Source organism: Zophobas morio, unplaced genomic scaffold (assembly GCF_036711695.1).
Source record: "Zophobas morio isolate AGI-343-1 ecotype UQ-CSIRO unplaced genomic scaffold, CSIRO_AGI_Zmor_V1 ptg000030l, whole genome shotgun sequence".
Lineage (NCBI taxonomy): Eukaryota > Metazoa > Arthropoda > Insecta > Coleoptera > Tenebrionidae > Zophobas > Zophobas morio.
In genome coordinates, this window is record NW_026972135.1 from 3,222,397 (window position 1) to 3,238,118 (window position 15,722).

At 31.5% G+C, this 15,722-nt stretch overlaps 1 protein-coding gene across 1 annotated transcript; it reads right to left on the minus strand.

Annotated features, from left to right (window-relative positions):
- Positions 1-1,587: 1,587 nt before the first annotated feature.
- Positions 1,588-15,049, minus strand: LOC135138178 (uncharacterized). Its single transcript, XM_064068081.1, has 6 exons — positions 14,729-15,049; positions 14,455-14,677; positions 13,908-14,299; positions 2,459-2,698; positions 2,187-2,409; positions 1,588-2,128 (listed from the first exon to the last, which is right to left on the minus strand). Exons 1-6 carry the CDS (start codon positions 14,991-14,993, stop codon positions 1,684-1,686), a joined length of 1,788 nt encoding a protein of 595 aa, XP_063924151.1. The 5' UTR covers positions 14,994-15,049; the 3' UTR covers positions 1,588-1,683.
- Positions 15,050-15,722: the final 673 nt, after the last annotated feature.

Here is a 15,722-nt window from a genome sequence, read left to right on the forward strand (position 1 = left end):
ATCTTTGAAATCTTTAGAATATTGAGACTCTCTAAAAACTTTAGAATTTCCGGAGCCTTGGCATCTCCAGAATCTAATTAGAATTTCTAGAATTCTTAAAATCGTTAGAATCTTTGGAACCTTCAGGACCTTTAGAACCTTTAGAACTTTAGAATTTGGAATCTTTGGTATCTTTGGAATCTTCGGTATCTTTGGTATCTTTGGATTTTTTGGAATTTTTGGAATTTTTAGAAAATTTATAAAAAAAACGAACAGCTAAAAAATTAAATTCTAAAAATTTTGTATGGGAATCGCCACTTCGAATTAATTTCAATAGTTGGCGTTCCTGCCGGACCTGTCGTCTAACTGGCGTGCCATACAAAACTATTTCTTCCGTGCGATTGTGAAAAGTATGTTGCATTTCAAATCGTTCTTTGTTTTTTCGTAAAAAAAAACGGCGCTTATTTTAAGAAAATTCTTGATTAAAGTGAATTTAGTTACACATTGCGAAAGTTTTTTATTAATTTTGATCTGCCATTCTATTTACCTATATTCCTTTTTTTGCTAACTTCGTGTTCTTAGGAAAATGGATTTCGGTTTAATTATCATTTATTGATAGTTATCATATTTAAACATTATGAATTGTATTAATTATGTTTAAATTTTATTTAATTATATCGCGAAAATGTATAGCTTTGATCAACCAACTTCAATCGTTTCAAAAATGTATCCAAAATGTAAACATTGTCAACCAAATGAATCACGGAATCTGATAAATTAAAACTGAAGTCGTACTTACCTTGTTTTAGGTCCTTTTCGGAAAAATATCCATTTTCGTTCGTGTTCACAGCACTAACACAACATATTTTCCGTAATATGTATTAATAATAAACTAGAAATTCGCTAAAACGCTCCACTTTTGCGCCAAAATGAAGCGACGATCTTGCCGCCATCAAACAGAAATTAATACTGAACACAAAGGACCGAAAAACGTGACCTTTATATGGGTAGCTCACGTGACATTGACGTCATCGTACGTCACGATGAGACTGCAAAAATTATTTTTCATATTTTAGCCGGGAAAATGCACATTTTCGGCGATAATTTAACATTGTTTAAACAAATTGATTTGTTTTTATAATTTCGGGTTTGAAGGAAAACGAATTTCGGTTTAATTTTCATATTATTGATGCTTATCATATTTAAGCATTATAAATGATATTAATTATATTTAAAATTTATTTATTTATATCGTGAAAATGTATAGCTTTGATCAACCGATTTCGATCGTTTCGAAAATTTTCCCAAAATTTAAACATTGTCGAGTGAACGAATCACGGAATCCGATAAATTAAAACTGAAGTCGTACTTACCCTGTTTTCGGTATTTTTTCGGAAAAATATCCATCTTCGTTCGTGTTCACAGTACTAATGCAACACATTTTCACTAATATTTATTAATAATAAATTAGAAATTCGTGAAAAGAGCCCTACTTTTAAGCCAAAACGGACTCTGATGTTGCTGCCACCAAACCGAAATCAAAACTAAACACAGAAATTGTAGGTGCAACGAAGTTTACGGGGTCAGCTTGTAAGTAATAAAATACCGTTCTTGAAGTTATTTTTCACTTTTATTAACTTAACGAAGCAATTATCATTTTTTAACGTAGATCCAAATGATGTCAGAAACACTGCTGCGAGTAATTTAATACACCAAATAGAAAACTATAATCGGAACATACACGAGGATTTTGCTTCCTTTTGCGTCTGTTTCACCACGATTTTTACCAAGCTTTCTAATTAATCCCGGGGCGTCTGTTGGTATCGGTTCCTGTTTGCCGCACAACGATGGGTATTCGGGGGTATCGCCACACACTGTTGCATTCGGACAACTGTCACATGGAGTTTCTGCTCTTTTGTACATTGGTGCTCCTTTTATATTTCCAGTTGAGTTGGGAGTAATGAAACTTGCGTAGTTGCAGATCAGAGTATGCCGCCAAGCCTTCCTGCTATCGGGATTATAAATCATCGCACATCCCACTCGGTTAGCACTCCACCAAACCATCTGGGTGAACTGTCCAATACCGCCAGGGTCTCCCGGAAATGTGTCCACATAGTCTTCCTTTTTCACCAAACTTACTTCATCGTACCTACACAGAGACAAAAAAAAATTTGCTTGGTTTATTGATCGTGTGCGAATAATCATACCAGTCCTTTATTCCTGCAATGATAATCTTATTCGTGTCATTTTTGTTATGACCGTGCAAATTTTGCCCAACACGGAAGTTGCCAATGCGAACTCTGCACTTATCGTGACCTGTTGGGTCTTTGTCACTGTGTCTGTAACTCGTCACTCCACGACATCGAGTGATGTATTCCAGCTCGAGGTCATAACTCATCACCATCATGTTACCAGCAGCTGGAGACCACCCTGAACACAAAAAAATTTAAAACTGTTGTACACTCGAATAGTGTCTCACCTTCTTGTGGCCTGGTTTCTTTGCCTGACGCTATGTAGTCCCGCCATTTGTTATGTTCGGCGAGGACCATCGTTCTAAATTCCATGTAAGGCACATGCCTCATTTCCTCTCGTGGTGGTGTTCTGGCACACTTGCAAGCAGAGTGTACGTCCTCACCGCAGTTCAGTGTGCAGTAGTCGAACTTGGTGTACTCGTTCGGTTTATCTTCATAAGCCAGTGTCGGGTGGGAAATAGACAGAACTAAAAAGAGTAAAGTAGGGTACATTGTTTTGCATTTCGGTACTAAATTCTTCTCGAATAAAAAAAAAATGACGCTTTAATAAACTGACATAAACATAAAAGTATTGTTTCTATGGTGACTTTACGCTGTGCGTTTTTGAACGTATGTCTTCTCGGTTTCGAGTCCTTTTCAGATTATGCAATTAAACAAACACGTGTGTAATGTTGGTTGCATATCGACATAAATAAATTAACAAACGAAGGTTAGCTCTTTAGTTTTAGAATGTTTAAGATTGATTAGATCGTTAATATGTTTACCATCTCTAGCTTGTTTCCCAATGTTGTTATCTTCAAAATATTTGTAGATCTATTTAGCATCTTTAAGGGCTTTATAGTTTTTAGGATCTCTAGAATCATACGAAATTTTATGGTCTTCGCGAATCTTCAGATTTCTAATTTTTTAAGTCCTTGGAATTTTTGAAATATTTAAGAGTTTATTTTAGGATTTATTGGATATTTTTGGGTTTTTACTATCTTGTTAAGCTTATCAGGAACTAAAAATTTTTATGTTAGAATCACACGAATTTTTGGAATCTCTATGATATGTAGGATTCTTCGGATTTCTAATTTCTTTTAAAATCTTTGTACTATTTATGATTTTCGGGGTATTTATTTGCAACCTTTAATCTTGAATATTATATAGATATTTTGAATTTTCAGAATTTTCAGAAAAATAAGTTTATAATTTTTTCAGGTCTTTGGGATGTTTAAAGTTTTGACAATATCCATCATCTTATCAATTAGTTATTTGGAGTACTTTGGATTATTCACGACCAAAATTATCACTACTTTGATAAAATGATTTAGATCAGGAGATTTTTGAATCTTAAATATGTAATAAGAATTTAAAAATTCCCCATATTTCTATTTTAAATTCATGAGAATTTTTAGATTCTCTACAAGCTTTAGTATCACTAAAATATATAGAATGTCTATAGTCTCTAAGATCTTTACAATATGCAGAATTTCAAATGCCTTTGGGATTTTTGAGATGTCTGGTATATGTAATTTTTCTATAATTTTGACCATTTCTACTATTTCTATAATCCAGGATTCTTTTGTATTTTTTGGAACTTGAAGATCTCTTTAGGTTTTCTTATTAAAGTTTTTAAAAGTTTATTTTAAGATTAGTATGTTTTTTACAGACTCTTTCTCTAGAATATTTTTAGAATCTTAGGATTCTCAAATCGTTAGAATCCTTGAATTTTTTCATATCTGCGTAGACTTTAGAATGTTTATAACCTTTAGGATTTTTATGCTGATTAGAATTTTTGTGACCTTTTATATCTTTAGGGTTTGGAATCTGTGATTTTAGAATAGTCAAGTTTACTGACTGTTTGTCTTTAAGATGTCTATGGTCCTTATTATTTGCAAACTCTTTAGAATCTCTAGAAAACAAGATTTCTATGATTTCCAGGATCCAGGAATCTTCTGTATTTCAGGAATTTTAAAATGGTTTCAAGGTTTCTATGATCTTTAAGTGTTTATTTCAAGATTTGTAGGATCTTTTTCGATCTTTACTATCATTTCAGGCTCCTGATAAACTTAAAACCATTAAGATATTTCCAAGATATTTAAATCTTTTTAAAAATTTTAGAACCTTTATAACCATTAGAATCTTTCGGATTTATATGATGTTTAGAATGTTTGTGTTCCTTTATATCTTTAGGGTTTTTGGAATTTTTGTAGGATATTTAAGATCACAAGATCTTTTGTATTTTTGGGAATTTCAAGATGTTTTTACGATTTTTAGGGTCTTTAAAAGTTTGTTTTAAGATTTTCAAGAATTTTTTTAGATCTATGTAGAATCTTTTCAGAGTCTTCAGGGATTTAAAATTTCCAGAATCTTTAATAGCTTCAGCCATTTTATGATCATCAGAGTCTTGGAAATATTTAATATTTTTATAATTTATGTGATCTTTTAGATCTTTGGGATTTTGGGACCTTTGTGGTTTTAAGATCATTAGGGTTATTGAGATCGTTAATATCTTTAGAATCTGTTTAGGTTCTCGAAAGCCTTTTTAACTTCAGAATCTTTGTAACATAAAAAATTTACGATGTCAAAAATCTTTAAAAAAAAATCCTAGATTGTTTGGACATCTTATTAACCTCAAGATCTTTTTAAGACACATTTAGCATCTTTAACGTCTTTAGAATTTTTACGACCTCTGGCATATTTAACGTTTTTATTATCTTTAGAACTGTTAGAATCACACGAATTTTTGGAATCTTTATGATATGTAGGATTCTTCGGATTTCTAATTTTTTTTTAAATCTTTGTCCTATTTATGATTTTCGGGGTATTTATTTGCAACCTTTAATTTTGAATATTATATAGATATTTTGAATTTTCAGAATTTTCAGAAAAATAACTTTATAATTTTTTGAGGTCTTTGGGATGTTTAAAATTTTGAGAATATCCATAATCTTATCAATTGGTTATTTGGAGTAATTTGGATATTTCACGACCAAAATTATCACTACTTTGATAAAAAGATTTAGATCACGAGATTTTTTAATCTTAAATATGCAGTAATTATTTTAAAATTCCCCATACTTCTATTTTAAAATCTTTAGAATTTTTAGATTCTCTACAAGCTTTAGTATCACTAAAATATATAGAATGTCTAGAGTCTCTAACATCTCTACAATCTGCAGAATTTCTAATGCCTTTGGGATTTTTGAGATCTCTGGTATATCTAGTTTTTCTATAATCTTGACCATTTCTACTATTTCTATAATCCAGGAATCTTTTGTATTTTTTGGAACTTTAAGATCTTTTTAGGTTTTCTTATTAAGGTTTTTAAAAGTTTATTTTAAGATTTGTATGTTCTTTACAGACTCTTTCTTTACAATATTTTTAGAAACTTTGGATCCTCAAATCGTTAGAATCTTTGAATTCTTTCATATCTGCGTAGACTTTAGAATGTTGATAATCTTTAGGATTTTTATGCTGATTAGAATTTTTGTCATCTTTTATATCTTTAGGGTTTGGAATCTGTGATTTTAGAATAGTCAAGTTTATTGACTGTTTGTCTTTAAGATGTCTATGGTCCTTATTATTTTCAAACTCTTTAGAATCTCTAGAAAACAGGATTTCTATGGTTTCTAGGATCCCAGAATTTTTTGTTTTTCAGGAATTTTAGGATGGTTTTAAGGTTTCTATGATCTTTAAGTGTTCATTTCAAGATTTGTAGGATCTTTTTCGATCTTTACTATCATTTCAGGCTTCTGATAAACTTAACACCTTTAAGATATTTGCAAGATATTTAAATCTTTTTAAACATTTTAGAACCTTTATAACCATTAGAATCTTTCGGATCAATATGATGTTTAGAATTTTTGTGATCTTTTAGATCTTTGGGATTTTGAGACCTTTGTGGTTTTAAGACCATTGAGGTTATTGAGATCGTTAATATCTTTGGAATCTTTTTAGGTTCACGAGGAGCCTTATTAACTTCAGAATCTTTGTAATATAAAAATATTGACGATGTCAAAAATCTTTAAAAAAAATCCCTAGATTGTCTGGGCATCTTATTATCCTCAAGATCTTTTTAAGACTCATTTAGCATCTTTAACGTCTTTAGAATCTTTAGGACCTCTGGCATATTTAACGTTTTTGTTATCTTTAGAACTGTTAGAATCACACGAATTTTTAGAATCTTTATGATATGTAGGATTCTTCGGATTTCTAATTTCTTTTAACATCGATGTACTATTTATGATTTTTGGGGTATTTATTTGCAACCTTTACTCTGGAATATTATATAGACATTTTGAAATTTTAGAATTTTCAGAAAAATAACTTTATAAATTTTAATAATAATAATAATAATAATAATATTGGTATTGAGAAATGTAAGACCCAAGCAATCAGAAAAGGCGTGTTTCACCAAGTACCACATATAACACAGAATAAGGAAATAATTGAAGCCCAAGAACGAAACGATACATACAAATATCTGGGTTTCTGTCAATCCTCCCACATCAATCATACCAAAACGAAAACACAGTTGAAAGATCAATACGTAGCGAGATTAAAATTAATATTGAAGACACAGTTAAATGGAAAAAATTTAATGAAAGCAGTAAATACATTCTGCGTTCCACTGCTAACATATTCTTTTGGAGTCATTAAATGGTCCAAAACTGATCTTGAAAATTTAAACATCGCAACAAGGAAAATCTTCACACAGAATAGAAGGCATCACCCAAAATCGTCGATTGAAAGATTCTCATTACCAAGACAGAATGGAGGAAGGGGTTTCCAGAACTTAGAAAACTTATATCAGAGACAAATCTCAGATTTGAAGAAGTATTTCTTGAAACGAGCGGAAAGAAATGAAATGTTTCGCACCATCACAAGAGCAGATTTGAACCACACACCCTTAAATTTGTCGAACACCGAAGAAATCCACACCCCCTACACAATAGATAAAATAATAAGTGGGCTAAAACAAAAACAACTACATGGAAAATTCTACAAAGACTTAGAAGAAAATCATGTCAATAAGAAGATGTCATTGATTTGGTTAAAAAAATCAAGTTTGTATGCCGAAACAGAAGGATTTGTGTTTGCTATTCAAGACCAAGTAATCAATACCAAGAATTATAGAAAATACATCATCAAAGATCCGAACATAAAAAACGACTGCTGTCGCCTATGCAAAGCAAAACCTGAAACGATCCAGCACATAATCTCTTCTTGCAGCATCCTAGCACAAACTGATTACAAAGCTAGACACGACAACGCAGCCAAAATCATTCACAAAGAATTAGCAACACTTATGAACTTAATCGAAGATACGACACCCTATTACACTTACATTCCGTCTCCATTCCTTGAAAATAACAAATACAAATTATACTGGGATCGCACAATACTTACAGACTTAAACATTACAGCTAACAGACCAGACATCATACTTATCAAAAAACACACGAACGAAGCCATTCTCATTGACATTGCTATTCCTAACACAAACAACATTATTCAAACATACGACACCAAGATTTCAAAATATCTACAATTATCGATAGAAATGAAATCCATGTTGAATCTTAAAAAAATTTCAATTCTACCCCTAGTTATCTCTAATGTAGGTGTAGTTCCAAATAGCTTAGTTGAGAATTTAAAGTCTTTGCATTTGAATGATTCAATAATTGTCAAAATTCAAAAAGCTGTTTTGTTAGGAACATGTCATATTGTTCGTAAGTTTCTTGAACAGTCTGATCATGTCAGTCAGATTAGATTAGCACCAGTAGGTCAGAGTAGTGTAGGTCACTTTTCATGTGATGCGCGGATAAATGGTCGGTAGTTACGCTGGACTTTTGGGGATGGGGTGAGATTAGAGAATAATAGCAGACTAATTTGTATGCTGTAATTCTAGAATCTCGAAAGTTGTTCTGTTAATCTAATCAATGCATATCATTACTTGGTCTTAGTACCCGTAATGATAGAAGTCTTGCCTGAATGCCGGTCATTTCCGGGTCAGTGGTGGGTCTTAATAACTTTATTGCCCAACAGTTTCCCATTAACAGGACAAAATACATATTTGTGTACATGTACAATAAAATAAAATTCAATTCAATTAAATTAACTTAAAATAAATTAAATTACAATAATAGAAGAATATAAACTTAAATATTACAAAAACATAAATTAAAAAGTTATTTGTTTGATCCCATTGGCAAAAATATCATCATATAACTTATTAGCACAACGATATAGGTTAGTTATTGGAGATTTTTTTAACATATTAGTCTTGGGTTTGGGTAAATAAAATGTCACCGCATGACGATTATTCAGACGTGGCACATAGAAATTGATCATCGATAGGATGTGAGGACAATCAACTCTATTATGTACAATTTTCCAAAGAAATTTCGCAGAGTGCATATCTCTTCGCATGACCAAAGACTGAAACTTATGCTGATCAAGAAGAGCACTATATTCCATAGTTCTTTCAGGAAAATAACCATACAGCTTAAAAGACATAAACTTCAGAAATCGACGTTGAATACGCTCAATAATAAGTTCGTATTGTAAATAATAAGGTGACCATATTACTGCAGCATATTCGAGTTTACTGACTACAAAACAAAAGTAAAATGATTTGAATAAAGCTGGAGTTCTAAAATATTTCGAAATGCGTATTACAAATCCCAGAGATTTTGAGGCAGATGATACAAGTGTTTCAATGTGCTCTGAGAAAGTTAACTGTGAATCAAAGACTACGCCCAAGTCTTTAACAGTGTCATTTTTAATAAGATTTTGGTCATTGATGTAATAAGCAGAAAACAAATGATTTATTTTGCGAGTAAAAGTCACAAAACAGCACTTAATAATGTTCAAAAGAATTTTATTTTCTACAGACCATCTGTAAATCATGTCTAGGTTGTCCTGAAGAAGCTTCATGTCATTAAGATTATCAATGGAAGAATAAATTTTTAAATCATCAGCAAATCCAAGTCTAGGACATGTAAGTGCCCTCAATAAGTCATCAATAAATAATATAAAAAGAAGAGGTCCCAGGTTGGAACCTTGAGGTACACCTGACGTTGACACATACTCATGTGATAAGTAACCATTATAAAAGACATAGTTAATTCGTGCAACCAAGTAGGATTCAATAAGTTTAATAAATGATGGAGACATGCCAAAAAAACTGAGCTTATTCAGCAGCAAGTTGTGATCAACACGGTCAAACGCACTAGAAAAGTCCGTGTAGATTACATCCACTTGTCCACCTTTATCTAATTCTTCAGAAATATATTGCGTTACTATCATGAGGTTTGTAATGGTCGATTTACCAGTTAAAAAACCGTGTTGATAAGGAGAGATGTGAAGATGAGTATTAAGATAGATGGTACTGTATATAACTTGTTCAAATATTTTCGAAAAGTTATTTAATATAGCTATTGGTCTATAGTTTTTTAGTTGAGAGATATCATTCTTCTTATAAATCGGAACAACTCTAGCACGTTTCCACAATATGGGAAAACAACATGAAGAAATAGCTAAGTTAATAATTGTACATAAAGGTTTAGCCAAAACGTATCTGCAATCACGAACTAAAAAGCTGGGTATCAGATCATCACCTGCTGTATTTTTGTTTGAAAAGGTTGACATTATTTTTATTAAATCCTCTTCACATACCTTTTGTAAATTGAAAGTATTATAAGAAGTGTGAGTATCAACAACTGGAACATTTGATGAATCACTAAAAGATTGAGAGAATGTGCTTGCAAAAGCATTTACAATTTCACTTGCAGAGTCATACATTATATTACCATCATACATTCTGCCCGGAATCCTGGTTGTGCCTTGCTTCATGTGTAAGTACTTGAATACTTCCTTGGGGTCGGAATGAAGGGATTGTTCAATTCGATTCATATAAGAAGCATAAGCTGTAGAGAGAAATTTTGAAGTCTTTGGGATGTTTAAAATTTTGACAATATCCATAATCTTAAGCAATTAGTTATTTGGAGTTCTTTGGATATTTCACGACCAAAATTATCACTACTTTGATAAAATGATTTAGATCACGAGATTTTTGAATCTTAAATATGTAGTAATAATTTTAAAATTCTCCATATTTCTCTTTTAAAATCTTTAGAATTTTTAGATTCTCTACAAGCTTTAGTATTACTAAAATATATAGAATGTCTAGAGTCTCTAAGATCTCTACAATCTGCAGAATTTCTAATGTCTTTGGGATTTTTGAGATCTCTGGTATATATAGTTTTTCTGTCATTTTGACCATTTCTACTATTTCTATAATCCAGGAATCTTTTGTATTTTTTGGAACTTTTTTAAAAGTTTATTTTAAGATTTGTATGTTTTTTACAGACACTTTTTTTAGAATATTTTTAGAATCTTAGGATCCTCAAATCGTTAGAATCTTTGAATTGTTTCATGTCTGCGGAGACTTTAGAATGTTTATAATCTTTAGGATTTTTATGCTGATTAGAATTTTTGTGATCTTTTATATCTTTAGGGTTTGGGATCTGATATTTTAATATGTTCAAGTGTATTGACTGTTTTTCTTTAAGATCTCTATGGTCCTTATTATCTTCAAACTCTTTAGAATCTCTAGAAAACAGGATTTCTATGGTTTCTAGGATGCAGGAATTTTTTGTATTTCAAGAATTTTAAGATGGTTTTAAAGTTTCTATGATCCATAAAAGTTTTTTTTAAGATTTGTAGGATCTTTTTCGATCTTTACTATCATTCCAGGCTCCCTATAAACTTAAAATCTTTAAGATATTTTCAAGATATTTAAATCTTTTAAAAATTTTAGAACCTTTATAACCATTAGAATCTTTCGGATCTATATGATGTTTATAATATTTGTGAACTTTTTTATCTTTTGGGTTTTTGGAATCTTTATAGGATATTTAAGATCACAAGATCTTTTGTATTTTTGGGAATTCGAAGATGTTTTTACGATTTTTAGGGTCTTTTAAAAGTTTTTTTTAAGTTTTTCAAGAATTCTTTTAGGTCTATGTAGTATCTTTTCAGTCTTCAGGGACTTAAAATTGCCAGAATCTTTGATAGCTTCAGCCACTTTATGACCATCAGTGTCTTGGAAATCTTTAATATTTTTACAATTTATGTGATCTTTTAGATCTTTGGGGTTTTGGGACCTTTGTTGTTTCAAGATCGTTGAGGTTATTGAGATCGTTAATATCTTTAGAATCTCTTTCGGTTCTCGAGGAGTCTTATTAACTTCAGAATCTTTGTAATATAAAAATATTGACGATGTCAAAGATCTTTAAAAAAAAGTCCCTAAATTGTCTGGGTATCTTATTATCCTCAAGATCTTTTTAAGACACATTTAGCATCTTTAACGTCTTTAGAATCTTTCCGACCTCTGGCATATTTAACGTTTTTATTATCTTTAGAACTGTTAGAATCACACGAATTTTTGGAATCTTTATGATAATTAGGATCCTTCGGATTTCTAATTTTTTTTAACATCTGTGTACTATTTATGATTTTCGGGGTATTTATTTGCAACCTTTACTCTTGAATATTATATAGACATTTTGAAATTTTAGAATTTGCAGAAAAATAACTTTATAATTTTTTGAGGTCTTTGGGATATTTAAAATTTTGACAATCTCCATAATATTAAGCAATTAGTTATTTGGAGTACTTTGGATTATTCACGACCAAAATTATCACTATTTTGATAAAATGATTTAGATCACGAGATTTTTGAGTCTTAAATATGTAGCAATAATTTTAAAATTCCCCATATTTCTATATTAAAATCTTTAGAATTTTTAGATTCTCAACAAGCTTTAGTAACACTAAAATATATAGAATGTCTAGAGTCTTTAAGATCTCTACAATCTGCAGAATTTCTAATGTCTTTGGGATTTTTGAGATCTCTGATATATATAGTTTTTCTGTCATTTTGACCATTTCTACTATTTCTATAATCCAGGAATCTTTTGTATTTTTTGGAACTTTTTTAAAAGTTTATTTTAAGATTTGTATGTTCTTTACAGACTCTTTCTTTAGAATATTTTTAGAATCTTAGGATCCTCAAATCGTTAGAATCTTTGAATTTTTTCAGATCTGCGTAGACTTTGGAATGTTTATAATAGTCTTTAGGATTTTTATGCTGATTAGAATTTTTGTGATCTTTTATATCTTTAGGGTTTGGAATCTGTGATTTTAGTATGGTCAAGTTTATTGACTGTTTGTCTTTAAAATCTCTATGGTCCCTATTATCTTCAAACTCTTTGGAATTTCTAGACAACAGGATTTCTATGGTTTCTAGGATCCAGGAATTTTTTGGTTTTCAGGAATTTTAAGATAGTTTTAAGGTTTCTATGATCTTTAAGAGTGTATTTCAAGATTTGTAGGGACTTTTTCGATCTTTACTATCATTTCAGGCTCCCTATAAACTTAAAATCTTTCAGATAGTTTCAAGATATTTAAATCTTTAGAATTTTTGCGATCTTTTATATCTTTGGGGTTTTTGGAATCTTTCTAGGATATTTAAGATCACAAGATCTTTTGTATTTGTGGAAATTTCAATAAGTTTTTACGATTTTTAGGGCATTTAAAAGTTTATTTTAAGATTTTCAAGAATTTTTTTAGATCTATGTAGTATCTTTTCTTTTTAAGTGTTTAGGGACTTAAAATTTCCAGAATCTTTAATAGCTTACAATTTATGTGATCTTTTAGATCTATGGGATTTTTGGGACCTTTGTGGTTTTAAGATCATTAGGGTTATTGAGATCGTTAATATCTTTAGAATCTCTTTAGGTTCTCGAGGAGCCTTATTAACTTCAGATTCTGTGAAAGATTTTTTTTAGGTGTGTAGAATTCTTTCCTTAAGTGTGTGAATCTTCAAAATACTAAAGTATTTGCTATTTTTCCAGTTTTAAAGTCGTGTATATATCTTGAATTTTCAGAATTTACAAAATAATAACTTTGCCTTTTTGCTGTGTGTTTGAGCCTAAAATTTTATCTAGTTACATTTTTGGAGTACTTGGATTATTCGGATTCATTAAGATCGTTACGATCACCAGATTACAAAATGTTGAAATATCTAAAATCTTTATAAACTAAAAATCTATAATTATTATTAATACCTAAAAATAATTATCTAGCATCTTTGGCATCTTCAGAATGATTAGAAACTTTGGAATTTCTAAAATCCCTAACATCTCCACAATCTCTGGTAACCTTAAAATCGTTAAAATGTAGATTCTCTAGAATCTCTTATAACCTTTATAACTTCCACTGCGTCTTTGGATTAGAATCTTTGGTGTACCACGGTTTTTTTTTGCTAAAATAGAACTGCCATCTCAATTGGCATTTATTTCAACCAATTTTTCCAGAGTTGCTGATATAATATCTTTAAAACTTGAATGTAACAATTTAGCACTGAAAGCTAGTAACAAATTGTTTTCAAAAACTGTCCAGTGTTCAACGTACAATAGGTGAAACAGTTTTTCAGAAATTTAAGTCTGTTTTGGAAAAAAGCAGGTTTTAATACCTTGTCGCTTGTGAGTAAAATTTTGGAAGGAGGAGAATTCGAAATTTGCTCCAAAACCTCTGTCGATAATGACAAAAACACTTTTCTGCGAGTAATTTAATACACCAAATACAAAACCACAACTGGAAAACACATCACGAATTTGCTACCTTTTTTGTATGTCCCTGCATCAGTTTCACCAACCATTTTAATTAATGCCGGTGCTTGGGTTGGTATCGGCGCCTGTTTCCCGCACAACGATGGGTATCCGGGGGTATCGCCACACTTTGTCGCATTCGGACAACTGTCACATGGATTGTCCGTTCTTTTGTATATTCTTCCCAATTTTAGATTTCCAGCAATTTGTGGGTCAATGGTACTCGCGTAATTGCAGATGAGAGTATAACGCCAAGACTTCTTGTTTTCAGGATTATAAACCATCGAACATCCCATTCGATCCGCACTCCACCAAATCAACTGGGTGTAATGTCCAATACCATGACCCGCTCCAGGAAAATGTTCTACATAGTCTTCAGCTTCTATTAATGCCACTTCTTCATACCTATAAAACGAAGAAAGTTTGAGAAATAAGGATTATTGTGTCTTCAGAACGGTTTTTAGATCCTTATTGACAAGAATTAACTTTTGTAGGAACTTTTTTCTGCCGAAAATTTAGAAAAATATCAAATTTGTTATCCGCAAATGGCATCCCCTCACCAGTTTTTTATTCCCTTATTGATGAATGTTTCCGTGCCATTCGAGCTCGAACCGTGCAAATTTTGCCCAACATCTAAGTTGCCCATGCGAACTCTGCACTTATCGTGACCTGTTGGATCGTCTGCATTGTGTCTGAAAGTCATCACTCCACGACATCGAGTGATGTATTCCATTTCGAGGTCATAGCTCATTATCATCATGTTAGCAGCAGGTGGGGTCCACCCTGGATATCCAAAATGGAGAATTGTGTCACTTTTCAAAAAAAAGTATTTACCTTCTTTTGGCCTGGTTTCTTTGCCTGATGCTACGTAGTCCCGAAATTTGTTATGTTCGTTGAGGACGGTCGTTCTGAATTCCATGTAAGGCACATGCCTCATTTCCTCTCGTGGTGGTGTTCTGGCACACTTGCAAGCAGAGTGTACGTTCTCACCGCAGTTCAGTGTGCAGTAGTCGAACTTGGTGTACTCGTTCGGTTTATCTTCGTAAGCCAGTGTCGGGTGGGAAATAGACAGAACTAGAAAGAGTAAAGTAGGGTACATTGTTTTGCATTTCGCGAAAAAAAAAAGAAGTTTTAATAGATTGACATAACTATAAAAGTTTTGTTTCTATGGTGACTTTATTTATGTGTCAAGTTTCGGAAAGCGTGTGCCAACTTCTTTGGTTAATACTTCATAGTGTACCTAAATAATATAATGATAAGAGTAGAGCAAACACTAGCTAATTTACACAATATAAAAAAAAATGGTCTAAAGAGTTTAGACAGTACTTCCCTCGCTGTCGGAAACTTGACGACTGCATGCCTATTGTGTTTTTTTTCTCATTACATTTTTATAGTGGGAATTTAAAAAAAAATTGCGATTGCGTCATCAACATTTTTGCAAGGACACGTATATCAGTTGGGATAGATGTAGTGTAATACTAAGAATAAAATTATTATATTCTCAAATTTTCGGGAAAATGAATTGGGTCGTTTTGAATATTGATTTGTAATAATCAATAAAATAACGAAACAATTTACTCACGTATAGGTATCAGAGGCAACTGAAAATCGTGTATGTATAAACATTCTTAATTTAAGATGACAGGCGTAACAGCATACGTGAGAGTCAAACAGAGAAACTGTAAACAAAACGACCATCGGTTTTATTGCTTCGACTTCCGCTTATTGTATAAAACATTGGGTTTTATTTTAATTCTTGACGGTGAAATTCACAATTGGTTGATTATAAACATGTCTATTTCACATTCGCGGAACCAAGTGAACGCAT

Coding starts and splice junctions, on each gene's coding strand:
- LOC135138178 (XM_064068081.1), bottom strand. CDS start 14,993: ATGTACCCTACTTTACTCTTTCTAGTTCTGTCTATTTCCCACCCGACA. Junction 2,699..13,907: donor TGCAGGGACATACAAAAAAG/GTAGCAAATTCG, acceptor TACTCTTTTTAG/TTCTGTCTATTTCCCACCCG. Junction 2,410..2,458: donor AGAAACCAGGCCACAAGAAG/GTGAGACACTAT, acceptor TTTTGTGTTCAG/GGTGGTCTCCAGCTGCTGGT.